The following is a 15017-nucleotide window of genomic DNA, read 5'->3' on the forward strand; positions in this document are numbered from 1 at the left end:
TAGCAACTTTGCTAGCTTGTGATTATATGTTTTTTGGTACTTTATTCATCTGATTTATTTAATATAGTTGTTTCAAAGGTATGTACTCCAGGAAGTAAGCAACTTTGCTAGCTTGTGATTGTATGTTTTATGGTACTTTATTCATCTGATTTATTTAATATAGTTGTCTCAAAGGTGTGTATTCCTGGAAGTTAGCAACTTTGCTAGCTTGTGATTGTATGTTTTTTGGTACTTTATTTATCTACTTTATTTAATATAGTTGTTTCAAAAGATGTGTATTCCAGGAAGTTAGCAACTTTGCTAGCTTGTGATTCTTTTTTTTTTTTGGTACTTTATTTATCTACTTTATTTAATATAGTTGTTTTAAAGGTGTGTATTCCAGGAAGTAAGCAACTTTGCTAGTTCGTGATTGTGTGTTTTTTGGTACTTTATTTATCTACTTTATTTAATATAGTTGTTTCAAAGGTGTGTATTCCTGGAAGTTAGCAACTTTGCTAGCTTGTGATTGTGTTTTTTTTTGGTACTTTATTTATCCACTTTATTTAATATACTTGTTTTAAAGGTGTGTATTCCTGGAAGTTAGCAGCTTTGCTAGCTTGTGATTGTGTGTTTTTTGGTACTTTATTAATCTATTTTATTTAATATAGTTGTTTCAAATGTGTGTACTCCAGGAAGTCTTTAGCAACTTTGCTAGCTTGTGATTTTGTGTTTTTTTGGTTCAAACTGCCAATCTAAAACTTGATCATGTTTTTTTTAGTGTTGGTTATTAGAATGGTTTAAGCCAGAAGTGACTTGAATTAGGTGGTGTTTTATTTAGATTGACAAAAGTTTGGAAGTTTTATCGTCACTCGTATGGCTTCTCTCTGCTGCTCACATGGATAGATTTAAATCTAGAAAAGAACTTGGGCTTTTCTTAGTTTCCACTATGTATCTGAATTGTGTTATTTTTGGTTGTTGGAAGGATGTGTGTTCCAGGAAGTAACACTTTAGCGGGCAACGGATTTTATATTCAAACTGTCGAGTTTGTTTTTAGTTTTTTTGGTTTCAAGTGATCAAACTTTGAAGAGATACCAGTTAAGGTTTAGTAGATTCACGAAAGTTTTCTAGGTTTTATCATTCACTTGAAAGGCTTGTCAATTTTTTGGTCTGTTCCAAACTTTTTTGTCTGTGGTCCAAAGTTGTATTTAGACTGAAAGTTTTGAAGGTTCAATCATGAATTTAAATGGCTTCTTAATTTTCAACTGGATTCACGTAGATTTTATCTTTCACTTGAATGGCTTTAACTCTGTTAGTTCCGTATGAATTCAGCGAAAACTTGTTTACTAAAGTGGTTCAATCCAGGAAGTTAGCTCTCTTGCTAGCCACAGAGTTAATGTTGAAACTGACAAACCTGTGTGTTTTTAGTTTAGTTTTTAATTTAAATTTTTAAATTCCAATACTGGTGTGAAGTTGTATTTAGACTGAACGTTTTAAAGTTTCTATCAAGTTCTTTTCTTATCAAGTTCCCCCCAAATGAATCCTAGTTTTCTTGTTCGTGGTTGTTGAAAGGATGCATTTTTCAGTCATTAAGATCTTTGTCACAAACTGATTTAATGTTGAAACTGTCGAGTTTTTGTGTTTTTGGTTACAAATAATCTAACGTAGAAGTGATACGACTTTGATATCGTTCTCAATTTTCATCTGGATTCACGTGGGTTTTTATCATCAAATTGAATGGCTTTTTCTCTGCTAGCTCTGTCTGAATTCAGTGAAAACTTTTGTCCGGCTTTTTGATGGTCGCCTTTTTACTAAAGTGGTTCAATCCAGGAAGTTAGCTCATTTGATAGCCACAGAGTTAATGTTGAAACTGACAAACCTGTGTGTTTTTAGTTGTTTTTTTTTTAAATTTTAATATTTTCTTTTTTAAATTCCAATAGTTGTGTGAAGTTGTATTTAGACTGAACATTTTAAAGTTTCTATCAAGTTATTTTCTTATCAAGTTCCCCCCAAATTAATTTGTTAAAAAGGATACGTTTTTCATTCGGTAACAACTTTGTCACCAACTGATTTCATGTTTAAACTGAGTTTTGGGCTTTTCGGTTACAAATGATACGTTAGGTGATAAGATTCTGATATTGTTCTCAATTTTTCACATAGATTTTATCCTTCACTTGAATGGCTTTTTCTCCGCTAGCTCCGTATGAATTCAGCGAAAACTTTTTTCTGGCTTTTGGTTGGTCTGTTTTGTTTACTAAAGTTGTTTATTCTGTGTTGCTAGCTACTGACAAACCGTGATATAATTGTGTGTTTTTAATTTGTGTTTCCTTGATGGAATGATGTGTATTTCGAGAGGTTAGCATGTGCGCTAGTAGCAACTGATTTCCTGTTCAAACGGTCGTTGTGATATACAGTATATTTACGTTTTATGACGTGATAGCGGTGAAAAAAAACCCATCTTAACTACTGAAGCTATCATTTTAAATCATGGCTCCTCACACATCAAGTCATCACGCCGTCGAACACGAGTCACTGCCCGGATACATGGAAGCGTTCTCTTAAAAAAAAAAAGACACATTGCACTGTATAATCCATCAAACAATTAGACAAAACAGCCCCCCCGCCGCGCCCCTCCTGCCCGGTGCGCATGAGGAACTCGCTGCATTCAAAGGTCAAACTCTTTTGTGCTGCTTCAAAGACTCACTGTCACATCGCATCGCGCCGTCCGGCGACACTTTATTTTGACCAACGTTTGCACTCAGAGCTGATCTTCTGTCTCCAATCCGAGCAGGAGAGAGATCTTTTTTTTTTTCTTCTCTCTCTCTCTCTCTCTCTCTCTCTCTCCCGGTGTACTCCGTCACCCCGAGAACCCCTCGGGGGGAATCCTGTCGCACTCGACTTCCAAGTCGGGATTGTGCAGCGTTGTGTACTCGTCTCGACCCGGTACTGCGGCTCGTACCTCAGAGCGACGGGGGATATAAGTCGAGGTGTTTGTGGTCCGCGGGTGACGGGCAGGCGTGTGGAACGATAAAGGCAGCATTGTGTCTCTGCCACCTCTTTTACTATATTTCCTCTTTGGTGCAGCACTCACACTGTGAGGCCCTCGAAAAGGGGCATTTTTTTTTTTACAACTGGGAAGTAGTCCAGGGGCAAATATCTGGTTCCTATAGCCACTGTACTTTCTTCTCCCGCTCCCTCTGTGGAGTCCTGAGCGTCACTTTTCTCATTTTCCCAGAGGAGAAGCAGACCCTGAACACAGGGAAGATAGCAGTGAAACACTAGCTTTAGTGTAGAGATCTGGAGGATACTGTTGTGTTACTTCTGTCGTTTATGATCAAATACAACCAAAATCTAAAGACTAGAACATAATTATTGACACAATAACACATACTTTATTTGCAGGGAATGGACCTTCATCTTAAAGCGTTCCTTATTTGATTTTTTGGAGAATATATTTTGTTTTTTTGGACGATGGAAGATGCGGATAGTTTGTTGTTTGTTGGTCCGGTTTTAGGTTGTGTTTGGATTTTGAGTCCAGTTAGATGAACTGCTCCTTTAAAAGTCTCCACTTTAGTTTGTGTTGTTGACAACCCTTCTTTGAAGTAAAACATGTTTTGATAAGGGGGTATATATACTGTATATATTTTATATGTATATTATCTTATATTTCTTATTTTTCACGTTACTGTATCGATATTCGACAGCATTGTATACATTTTTGGGACGCGGTATTTAAATCATCTTTCTTGTTTTTTCAAAGTGTGTCTAAAATACATAAATCTTTTTTGTACAATTAATATGCAAATATTAAGAGCGCATATTATATTGTATCATGAGCTGAATATATAGTATTGAATAGTATCATGAGCTGAATATATAGTATTGAATAGTATCATGAGCTGAATATATCGTATCATATCATGAACTGAATATATTGTATTGTATCGTGAGCAAAATATATTTTATTGAATATTATCATGAGCTGAATATATTGTATCGTGAGCAAAATATATAGTATTGAATAATATCATGAGCTGAATATATTGTATTGTATCATGAGCTAAATATATTGTATTGTTTAGTGAGCTAAATATATTGTATTGTATCATGAGCTGAATATATTGTATTGTTTAGTGAGCTAAATATATTGTATTGTATCATGAGCTGAATATATTGTATTGAATAGTATCATGAGCTGAATATATCGTATCATATCATGAATACTTTATATATATTTCTGAAACTCCTGTGTTTGTCTCAGTGTTATCTTGACCTTTAAAGTATATATTTTATTGAGTATTGTTTTGATTGTTTAAGTGCTTTGTGACCCTGGTCTGGAAAAGCGCTATACAAATACAAATTACTTACTTACTAATTGTATCGTGAGAAAAATATATTGTATTGTATCATAGGCTGAATACATTGTATCGTATCATGAGAGAAATATATCGTTTTGAATCGTATAACGAGCTGAATATATCGTATCGTATAATGAGCTGAATATATTGTATTGTATCGTGAGCGAAATATATCGTATTGAATCTTATAATGAGCTGAATATATCGTATCGTATCATGAGCTGAATATATCGTATTGTATTATGAGCTGAATATATCGTATTGTATCATGAGCTGAATATATCATATCGTATCATGAGCTGAATATATTGTATTGCATCATGAGCTGAATATATTGTATCGTATCACGAGCTGAATATATTGTATCGTATCATGAACTGAATATATCGTATCATATCATGAGCTGAATATATCGTATCATGAGCTGAATATATCGTATCGTATCATGAGCTGAATATATTGTACTGTATCATGAGCTGAATATATCGTATCATGAGCTGAATATATTGTATCGTATCATGAGCTGAAAATATTGTATTGTATCATGAGCTGAATATATCGTATCATATCATGAGCTGAATATATCGTATCATGAGCTGAATATATTGTATCGTATCATGAGCTGAATATATCGTATCGTATCATGAGCTGAATATATCGTATCGTATCATGAGCTGAATATATTGTATTGTATCATGAGCTGAATATATTGTATCGTATCATACGCTGAATATATCATATCGTATCATGAGCTGAATATATCGTATTGTATCATGAGCTGAATATATCGTATCGTATCATGAGCTGAATATATCGTATCGTATCATGAGATGAATATATTGTATCGTATCATGAGCTGAATATATTGTATCGTATCATGAGCTGAATATATCGTATCGTATCATGAGCTGAATATATTGTATTGTATCATGAGCTGAATATATCATATTGTATCATGAGCTGAATATATTGTATTGAATCATATCATGAGCTGAATATATTGTTTTTTTATCGTAAGTGAAATATATTGTATCGAATCATATTGTAAGTGGAATAGATAGAAAAATAGATGGATAGATTGTATTCTATTGTATTGTTGGCTAAATATATTGTGTCAAAACATAACATGAGCTGAATATATCGTATGGCGAGACTAATGTATCCCTTCAGCCCTTGTTTTCATCTACTGTACATTACAAAATTCATTCAAATATATTGTTTATTTCACTTGCGTAATTGAACTCTATCACAAAGCTCATTTTAAATTACTTTATAAAAACAATTATAACAATATTATTAATAACAAAATAAACAACTTCTGTTATTAATAAATGTCTTCGCAAATATTGGAAACAAATACTTCTGACAAACGCTACTAAACCAGTAGCATTAGCTTAGCACCATTACAAAGTTCTCTTAAAGCAACATTTTGTCACCAAAATTTTATGAAGCTAATAAGTTTTGGTGTTTTGCTAGTTTTTAACTAGAGCTATGCGCTTATGCAGCAGCAGTTTGAAGCCATACAAGTAAATATAAACATCAAAATCTGTCTGTTTTTGCATTATCTTTTGAAAATTAATATCATTATTTCGTTATAACCTTCATCACATGACTTTGTCTCTTTGACGGCGAACGATGGACGTTCAATCTTGTTATCGTCAACTCACCATCTGGGAACTGGCATCCGAACTGAGGCTTGAACTTCAGTGTGAACACATGTGGCCTTGGGCTTTGAACCATCCATCCACCACTAGAGAGCAGATATTTATAAACTGCAGCAAAGCCGGTTTGATGGAAGACCACATGTTTTTACTCTCCGATGTAAACCCCTCCCCATGCAACCCCCCAATGCCTCGCAGGCGTCCCCTCCTCTTTGTGGAGCTGTTGTGTAAAAGACAACTAGGGCAGGTGGACAGACGATATTAATTCTTATTTTTAACTCTTTATCTCCTTCTTCTTACAGTCCAGGAGACTCGTATCTTTAGCTGCAGGCGCACACCAGGGTCAAGTTGCAAAAAGGTGTCGGTGAATCATAATGGATTTTTGGTTTATACCAGACGCGTGACAAACCAACTCAAAATACAACACAAAAGTATGATCACTAAAAAAAATGGAAAATTTATATGACTTTAAATAAAAGTCAAAAATCTTGTTAAAACCAAAATAATGCTGATTTATAATAATCTATTACTGTATGACCCATGAGTCAAATAGTGAGTCAAAATTCAGTATCAATCAAACAGTGTTTTTGTTACAAAGATGGTGACATGGGCGTCCACCAGGGGGCTCATGGACACAGAAACTAGTGATGAGTTGATTAGGCTTTGTGAAGACACTGTATCATGATACAGCTGTGTAGTGAAGACACTGTATCATGATACAGTTGTGTAGTGAAGACACTTTATCATGATACAGCTGTGTAGTGAAGACACTGTATCATGATACAGCTGTGTAGTGAAGACTCTGTATCATGATACAGTTGTGTAGTGAAGACACTGTATCATGATACAGTTGTGTAGTGAAGACACTGTATAATGATACAGCTGTGTAATGAAGACACTGTATCATGATACAGTTGTGTAGTGAAGACACTGTATCATACACTGTATATTACTTGTCAAGGTGACTTAATGAGCTTTAAGTAAAGTGAAAACCCTGCATAATGTCATTACAAATAACCTGGGATTCTATTGATTATTTGGTCATGTAAAGTGTTGGTTAGCTTGAAGCTATCGTAAATGAGAAATCTAGTTGACATGCTAAGCTAGCAAATCTTTTATAATTGTTCAAACATGGACGTTTAAGCCCGGTTTATTCAGAATTAACAATATTTTGGAGACATTTTTTAATTTTATTTTGATATTAAATAAGAAATATTTGTAACCAAATTCATCAAAAAGTACTTAAATATCCATTCATTGCTAATTTCCCAAACAGTAGTGTTTTTTTGTGACAATTTTTTTGAATGAGTTCTGAACCACAACAGATTTTTGAATTTTCCAATTGTTTCAGAAGCGAGTCAACTGGACTGTGTAGAATTCTAGGACTATTTGAAGAAGCAAAATTGAAGAAACCTCTGGAATGAAACATCTTCCCAGAACTCTACACAGTCCAGTTGACTCGCTTCTAAACCACTTTGATAACCAAGACCTGGATGAACGAGAACCTTCACGTGTTTATTTGGATTTTATCGCCTGAAGAATTAATAAAAAATACTATAAATCAATGCTTTTATCACTATTTTTCTAGATAATTAACATTTTGACTGTGTGATAACAGTTTCAATAGATTTTTTTTTAAACATTTTAACAGAGTAAGAACTCTGAAATTACATGAATGATGTGTTTAAAAAATATACGTTTATATTCTTTTTCACGTTACTGTATCAATATTCAACTGCATTGTATACATTTTTGTGACGGGGGCTTTTAAATCATGTTCTTTATCATAGTTATTTTTTTTTCTTTTTCAATTAAGTGTGTCTAAAATACATAAATCCCTTTCTGTGTAATTAACATGCAAATATTAAGAGTAAATATTTTATTATATTGTATCATGAGATGAATATATTGTATTGTATCGTGAGCTTAATATATATTGTATTGTATTGTGAGCTGAATATATTGTATCGTATCGTGAGCTGAATATATCGTTTCGTATCGTGAGCTAAATATATTGTATTGTATCATGAGCTGAATATATCGTATTGTATCATGAGCTGAATATATCGTATTGTATCATGAGCTGAATATATCGTATCGTATCGTGAGCTGAATATATCGTATCGTATCATGAGCTGAATATATCGTATCGTATCGTGAGCTGAATATATCGCATTGTATCATGAGCTGAATATATCGTATTGTATCATGAGCTGAATATATCGTGTTGTATCATGAGCTGAATATATCGTATTGTATCATGAGCTGAATATATCGTATTGTATCATGAGCTGAATATATTGTATTGTATCATGAGCTGAATATATCGTGTTGTATCATGAGCTGAATATATCGTATTGTATCATGAGCTGAATATATCGTGTTGTATCATGAGCTGAATATATCGTATTGTATCATGAGCTGAATATATCGTGTTGTATCATGAGCTGAATATATCGTATTGTATCATGAGCTGAATATATCGTATTGTATCATGAGCTGAATATATCGTATCGTGAGCTGAATATATCGTGTTGTATCGTGAGCTGAATATATCGTGTTGTATCATGAGCTGAATATATCGTATTGTATCGTGAGCTGAATATATCATGTTGTATCATGAGCTGAATATATCGTATTGTATCGTGAGCTGAATATATCGTATTGTATCATGAGCTGAATATATCGTATCGTATCATGAGCTGAATATATCGTATTGTATCGTGAGCTGAATATATTGTATTGTATCGTGAGCTGAATATATCGTATTGTATCATGAGCTGAATATATCGTATCGTGAGCTAAATATATCGTATTGTATCGTGAGCTGAATATATAGCATTGTATCGTGAGCTGAATATATCGTATTGTATCATGAGCTGAATATATCGTATTGTATCATGAGCTGAATATATCGTATCGTGAGCTGAATATATCGTATCGTATCATGAGCTGAATATATCGTATCACGAGCAAAATATATCGTATCAAATTGTATCGTGAGCTGAATATATTGTATCCTGAGCTGAGTATATCGTAATCTGAGCTGAATATATCGTATTGTATCATGAGCTGAATATATCGTATTGTATCATGAGCTGAATATATCGTATTCTATTGTGAGCTGAATATATATCGTATTGTATTGTGAGCTGAATATATCGTATCGTGAGCTGAATATATTGTTTTGTATCGTGAGCTAAATATATTGTATCATGAGCTGAATATATCGTATCGTATCGTGAGCTGAATATATCGTATCGTGAGCTGAATATATCGTATTGTATCATGAGCTGAATATATTGTATCATGATCAAAATATATCGTATCAAATCGTATCATGAGCTGAATATATTGTATTGTATCATGAGCAAAATATATCGTATCAAATCGTATCATGAGCTGAATATATCGTATCACGAGAAAAATATATCGTATCAAATTGTATCGTGAGCTGAATATATTGTATTGTATCATGAGCAAAATATATCGTATCAAATCGTATCATGAGCTGAATATATTGTATTGTATCATGAGCAAAATATATCGTATCAAATCGTATCATGAGCTGAATATATCGTATCACGAGAAAAATATATCGTATCAAATTGTATCGTGAGCTGAATATATTGTATCCTGAGCTGAGTGTATCGTAATCTGAGCTGAATATATTGTATTGTATCATGAGCTGAATATATTATAGCATGAGCTGAATATATCATATCCTGAGCTGAATATATCATATTGTATCGTGAGCGAAAGATGGAATAGACTTTGAACTATATTCAACTTTTGTTTGAACCTTCTAGATCGGATAAACCTTTGAAGAGTTTCGGTAACTTTTGAAAGTATTTTTTTGGTTTGATTCGGCGTCAGATTGTTCCCACAGTTAAGAAAAAAAAAAGTCAATTCTCTTGTGTCAACAAACTGAAAGTAAAACCTCGCGAGTAAAACCATCTCCTGTTGCTGAGAGTAAAGAAGCATGAAGCGAGTGCAGCTGCTCACACGGACACTATAGCATGACTCACACGTGTTTACATACGCGACTACAGACACACAATGTGCCCACGTTTACAGGCCGGAGAGAGAGAAGAAAAGCATGTGAGTCGGAGGGAGAGAGAGAGAGATGTCAGGGGCGAGTGCAGCTGTTGGGGATTTAGCGTGTGAGGCTTTAAGCCGACGCTCTGATCGACCTAGAGCTTCAGTGTCAGGTACCACAAACCCAGTGAACTTCCCGCTGCAACTATAGACACTATAGACTCACTGTATGCACTGGACCGGGCTCGGCGGTCAGAGATAAAGACGTTTCTACAAAGACTATCAACCACACGACTGGACAGTTTTAAGACTTTGTTTTGAGTGCTGGGGCTGGTCGGTCAACGAGCAAAGATCCGTGGAGACACCGTAGGTTAAAGATCTGACCCCCCTTTAAGGAGGCTTTAGTCACTTTAAGAGATTCATCGTGAGTGAAACATATATTTACTATAAATATTGAATAATAGACACTCCTAATGTCCATCATTTACTGTCTTAAAAAAAAGCAACATGTAAGATTGAAGTTATGTTTCTGGCTCCCCCTAGTGTCAGAACAATGCATTGGTGTGGCTCCTAAGTTGCGCCGTTGCCCTTTACCGCATGTGCACTATTCACTGTGTTGGTTAATAAAACAGATTATTTTATATCATGTATAATAAAGTGTGTCTCTATTTATTTTCAACCATTTGCATCTTGTGCTAACATGTCAGCTTCGTAGCAACCATTAGCATTTTAACTCGCATGTCTAAAAATGTTAGACTCTAAAGCTTTAGAAGCAGTTTCTTGTTTTATTTCTTTTTGCTTTGTTGGTATTTTACTTTCCTTTATTTTCCTTTGTTGGTATTTTCCTTTACTTTATTTAGCCTTGTTGGTATTTTACTTTACTTTATTTAGCTTTGTTGGTATTTGACTTTACTTTATTTTGCTTTGTTGATATTTTACTTTACTTAGCTTTGTTGGTATTTTACTTTACTCTTTTTTGCTTTGTTGATATTTTACTTTACTTTATTTTGCATTGTTGATATTTTACTTAACTTAGCTTTGTTGGTATTTTCCTTTACTTTATTTAGCCTTGTTGGTATTTTACTTTACTTTATTTAGCTTTGTTGGTATTTGACTTTACTTTATTTTGCTTTGTTGATATTTTACTTTACTTAGCTTTGTTGGTATTTTACTTTACTCTTTTTTGCTTTGTTGATATTTTACTTTACTTTATTTTGCATTGTTGATATTTTACTTAACTTAGCTTTGTTGGTATTTTACTTTACTTTATTTAGCTTTGTTGATATTTTACTTTACTTTATTTAGCTTTGTTGGTATTTTACTTTAATTAATTTTGCTTTGTTGGTATTTTACTTTACTTTTTTTTGCTTTGTTGATATTTTACTTTACTTTTTTTTGCTTTGTTGATATTTTACTTTACTTTATTTTGCTTTGTTTTTTTTTACTTTACTTTATTTTGCTTTGTTGGTAGTTTATGGCTCTCTGGCTAATCTTTAAGACACTCATCATGTCCCTCATTTACTTACTTAACCAGTCAGGGTGACCCAGAGGCCCTGAAACAACTGTGACCCTGAGATAAAACAAGGGTTAAAGAAACAATATGTGAGCTTGAAATTATTGTTTCTGGCTCCCCCCGGTGTCAGAACATTGCATTTGTGTAGCTACTTTGTTGTTGCTATTTACCGTTTGCAAAACTAAATGTATCCATTTAGTTATGACATTATAAAAGTTATAAAAGTTAAAGTAAAATTTTAAAATTATGAAATTAAAAAATTATAAAAGTGTAAAATTAAATTATTAATTTAATATAAATGAGTATCCATTTACCAGTTTGCATGTTGAGATAACATGTTAGCTTTGTAGCATGTTAGCTTTGTCGCACCTTTGCAGCATTTTTCACCTATTTTAAAACCTATTTTAATCAATTGTTCATTTTTTGTTGTTGTGTGAATACGATGTTGGCATCTTGGCATTATTAGCATGTTAAAATGTATCTCCACCATTAAATATAAAATATTCTATTTAAAATTTGATATTTTAATACACTCTGGCTAACTTTTAAGGATCTGAGCTGACTGACATTTAGTAAAGATCTAAATCTTTACCGCTAAAATCAAAACTAGCTTCAACAGCGACAAGTGGATCAGGGCGACATCATGGTCCTGATGTTGTGTCGCTCCTCTGTGTGTTCCAGGCAGACAAGAAGGCCAAAGTGACGTCAGCGATGAATGTGATAAAGGATCAAACGGACTGTGACAGCGAGACCCTGAAGAGAAAAGTCTCGATAATCAAGCACCCGCCGCCTTCAAAACAGCAGCTGCCTCAGCCGCCGCCGCCACACGCTCATCCCCCGTGTCAGCAACAGTCGCCGCAGACTCCTCCTCCGCCGCCGCCACAGCAACAAGAGCCAGAAGAAGAAGAAGAAGAAGAAGAGCAGCCGAAGCAACAAGAGCCAGAAAAAGAAGAAGAAGAAGAGCAGCCGAAGCAAAAACAACAGCAGACCACTGAGCCCGCCTCCCCCGCTGTGGCCACGACCCCTGAACCTGTTGCGATACAGAATGGAAACAAAACGTCCCCCAAGTCTGCAGACACTGAACCTGAATACGAGGTAGTTGCTGGTTCAATTCCTCTCACTTTAAAATTCTCATCTTCATCCGGTCATAATGTTTTCGCAGCAGGACGAGCGTGGGTTCGGCATCGGCGAGCTGGTCTGGGGGAAGCTGCGAGGGTTCTCGTGGTGGCCCGGCCGGATCGTATCCTGGTGGATGACGGGCCGGAGCCGGGCCGCCGAGGGGACCCGGTGGGTCATGTGGTTCGGGGACGGGAAGTTCTCCGTGGTGAGTCTCTGGCGGCTTCTCGTTTGTTTTGAATTTCGAACGATAATCATCTCTCGGGATTTGATGGGTGCAGGTTTGTGTCGAGAAACTGTTGCCTTTAAGCTCCTTCAGCAGTGCCTTTCACCAGCCGACCTACAGCAAACAACCCATGTACAAGAAAGCCATCTTCGAGGTGCTGCAGGTGAGTCGAGGTGGAGGTGAACGACTGGTTTCATCAGGTTGATGCCTTGAACTCTAAAAGTCTATGTTCTCCCCGGTGTTTAGGTGGCGAGCACGCGGGCCGGCAAAACCTTCGTGGGCTGTCACGCCAGTGACGAAACAGAGACCTCAAAGTCAGTCGAAATGCTGACAAAGCAGATGATCGAGTGGGCGATAACCGGCTTCCTGCCGACCGGACCGAAGGGTTTGGATCCTACAGAAGGTAAAGTGCAGAATCACAAAATTACCATTCAGTTTGATTATTTGACGACTGATCCGTTGCAAACCTCCAGAGGAACAGAACCCAGAGAAGGAGGTGTACCGCGAGATGTGGGCGGAGCCAGAGACGGCAGCGTACTCTCCTCCTCCGGCGAAGAAGCCTCGCAAAAGCACAGTTGAGAAACTGAAGGTTAGAGAGCTCGTCGATGAAAGGACGAGAGGTGAGTCACTCATTTAGTTAATTTATGGATGGATGGATGGATGGATGGATGGATGGATGGATGGATGGATGGATGGATGGATGGATGGATGGATGGATAAATGATGGATGGATGGATGATGCATGGACGGATGGGTAGATAAATGATGGATGGATGGATGGATGGATATCTGTATGCATATGTGGGTGGATAGATGAATAGATGGATAGATGGATAGATAAATGGATAGATGGATGGATGGATAGATGGATTGATAAATGGATAGATGGATGGATGAATTAATGGATGGATGGCTATATGCACATGTGGGTGGATGGATGAATGGATAGATGGATAAATGGATGGATGGATAAATGGATAGATAAATGGATAAATAGATGGATGTATGAATGTATAGATAGATGGATGGATGGATAAATGGATAGATGGATAAATGAATAGATAGATGGATAAATGGATAGATGGATAAATGGATAGATGGATGAATGAATAAATTAATAAATGATAGATCGATAGATGGATGAATGAATAAATTAATAAATGATAGATGGATAGATGGATGAATGGATAAATGGATAAATGATAGATGGATAGATGGATGGATAGATTGATGAATGTATATGTGGATAGATAAATGATGGAAGGTTGAATGATGGGCAGACTGATGGATGGATGAATGAATGGAAGGATGGATGATAGATAAATGATAGAAAGTAAGTAAGTAAGTAAGTAAGAAAGATAAATTGGTGGATAGAAAAATTAATGGCTGGATAAATGGATACATTTCTGGATGGATTGAGAGATGAATGGATAAATTAATGGATATAGGGATGGATAGAGGGGGGTATAGATAGATAATCGGAATGGATAAATGGATAGATGGATAGATGGATAAAAGGATAAATGGATGAATTGATGAATTGTTAGATTAAATGAATGATGGATGTTTTCACCTCAGTCTACTGTCATTAACTGGAGGATCTGTTGTGTTTTTAGAGCGACTGGTTCATGAAGTGAGACAAAAGTGTCGCAGCATCGAAGGTAAGAGTTCCTGGTCATCTTACATCTGACCTCCATCTGACCTCCATCTGACCTCCATCCGACCTCCATCTGACCTACATCTGACCTTCACTCCTCTTCCCTCAGACATCTGCATCTCCTGTGGAAGTCTCAACGTGGGCCTGGAACACCCATTGTTCGCCGGAGGAATGTGCCAGAGCTGTAAGGTGAGTGAGGGCGGAGGTCACCGAGACAACTTTAAAGGTCATGACCTCTTGTGGTGTTTGTCACAGAACTGCTTCCTAGAGTGTGCTTATCAGTACGACGACGACGGCTACCAGTCGTACTGCACCATCTGCTGCGGAGGACGAGAAGTGCTCATGTGTGGAAACAACAACTGTTGTCGGTGAGTTCGGCTGGAAGCACTTTGACGGCACATACCTCTGCCAAGGAGTTCTTTTCAAAAATGTGTAAACACAGCATAGAATCAAATCGATTAACAAAACAATT

General features: G+C 35.9%; 1 protein-coding gene across 3 annotated transcripts in view; it reads left to right on the plus strand.

The window, feature by feature from the left end:
• LOC148060554 (DNA (cytosine-5)-methyltransferase 3A-like) overlaps positions 1-15017 on the plus strand; it is a 43411-nt gene that overhangs the window by 18873 nt on the left and 9521 nt on the right. For 2 of the 3 annotated variants that reach the window (XM_087780260.1, XM_087780261.1), the window contains 8 exons: positions 12228-12641; positions 12712-12870; positions 12944-13051; positions 13135-13291; positions 13362-13508; positions 14505-14549; positions 14655-14734; positions 14801-14913. In XM_087780260.1, coding sequence (XP_087636386.1) covers positions 12228-12641; positions 12712-12870; positions 12944-13051; positions 13135-13291; positions 13362-13508; positions 14505-14549; positions 14655-14734; positions 14801-14913 — 1223 coding nt within the window. Of the gene's footprint in view, positions 1-12227; positions 12642-12708; positions 12871-12943; positions 13052-13134; positions 13292-13361; positions 13509-14504; positions 14550-14654; positions 14735-14800; positions 14914-15017 lie in introns of all 3 variants that reach the window. The other variant, XM_087780259.1, reaches the window with a different exon arrangement.

Source organism: Callionymus lyra, chromosome 18, assembly GCF_982586985.1.
Source record: "Callionymus lyra chromosome 18, fCalLyr1.hap1.1, whole genome shotgun sequence".
NCBI lineage: Eukaryota > Metazoa > Chordata > Actinopteri > Syngnathiformes > Callionymidae > Callionymus > Callionymus lyra.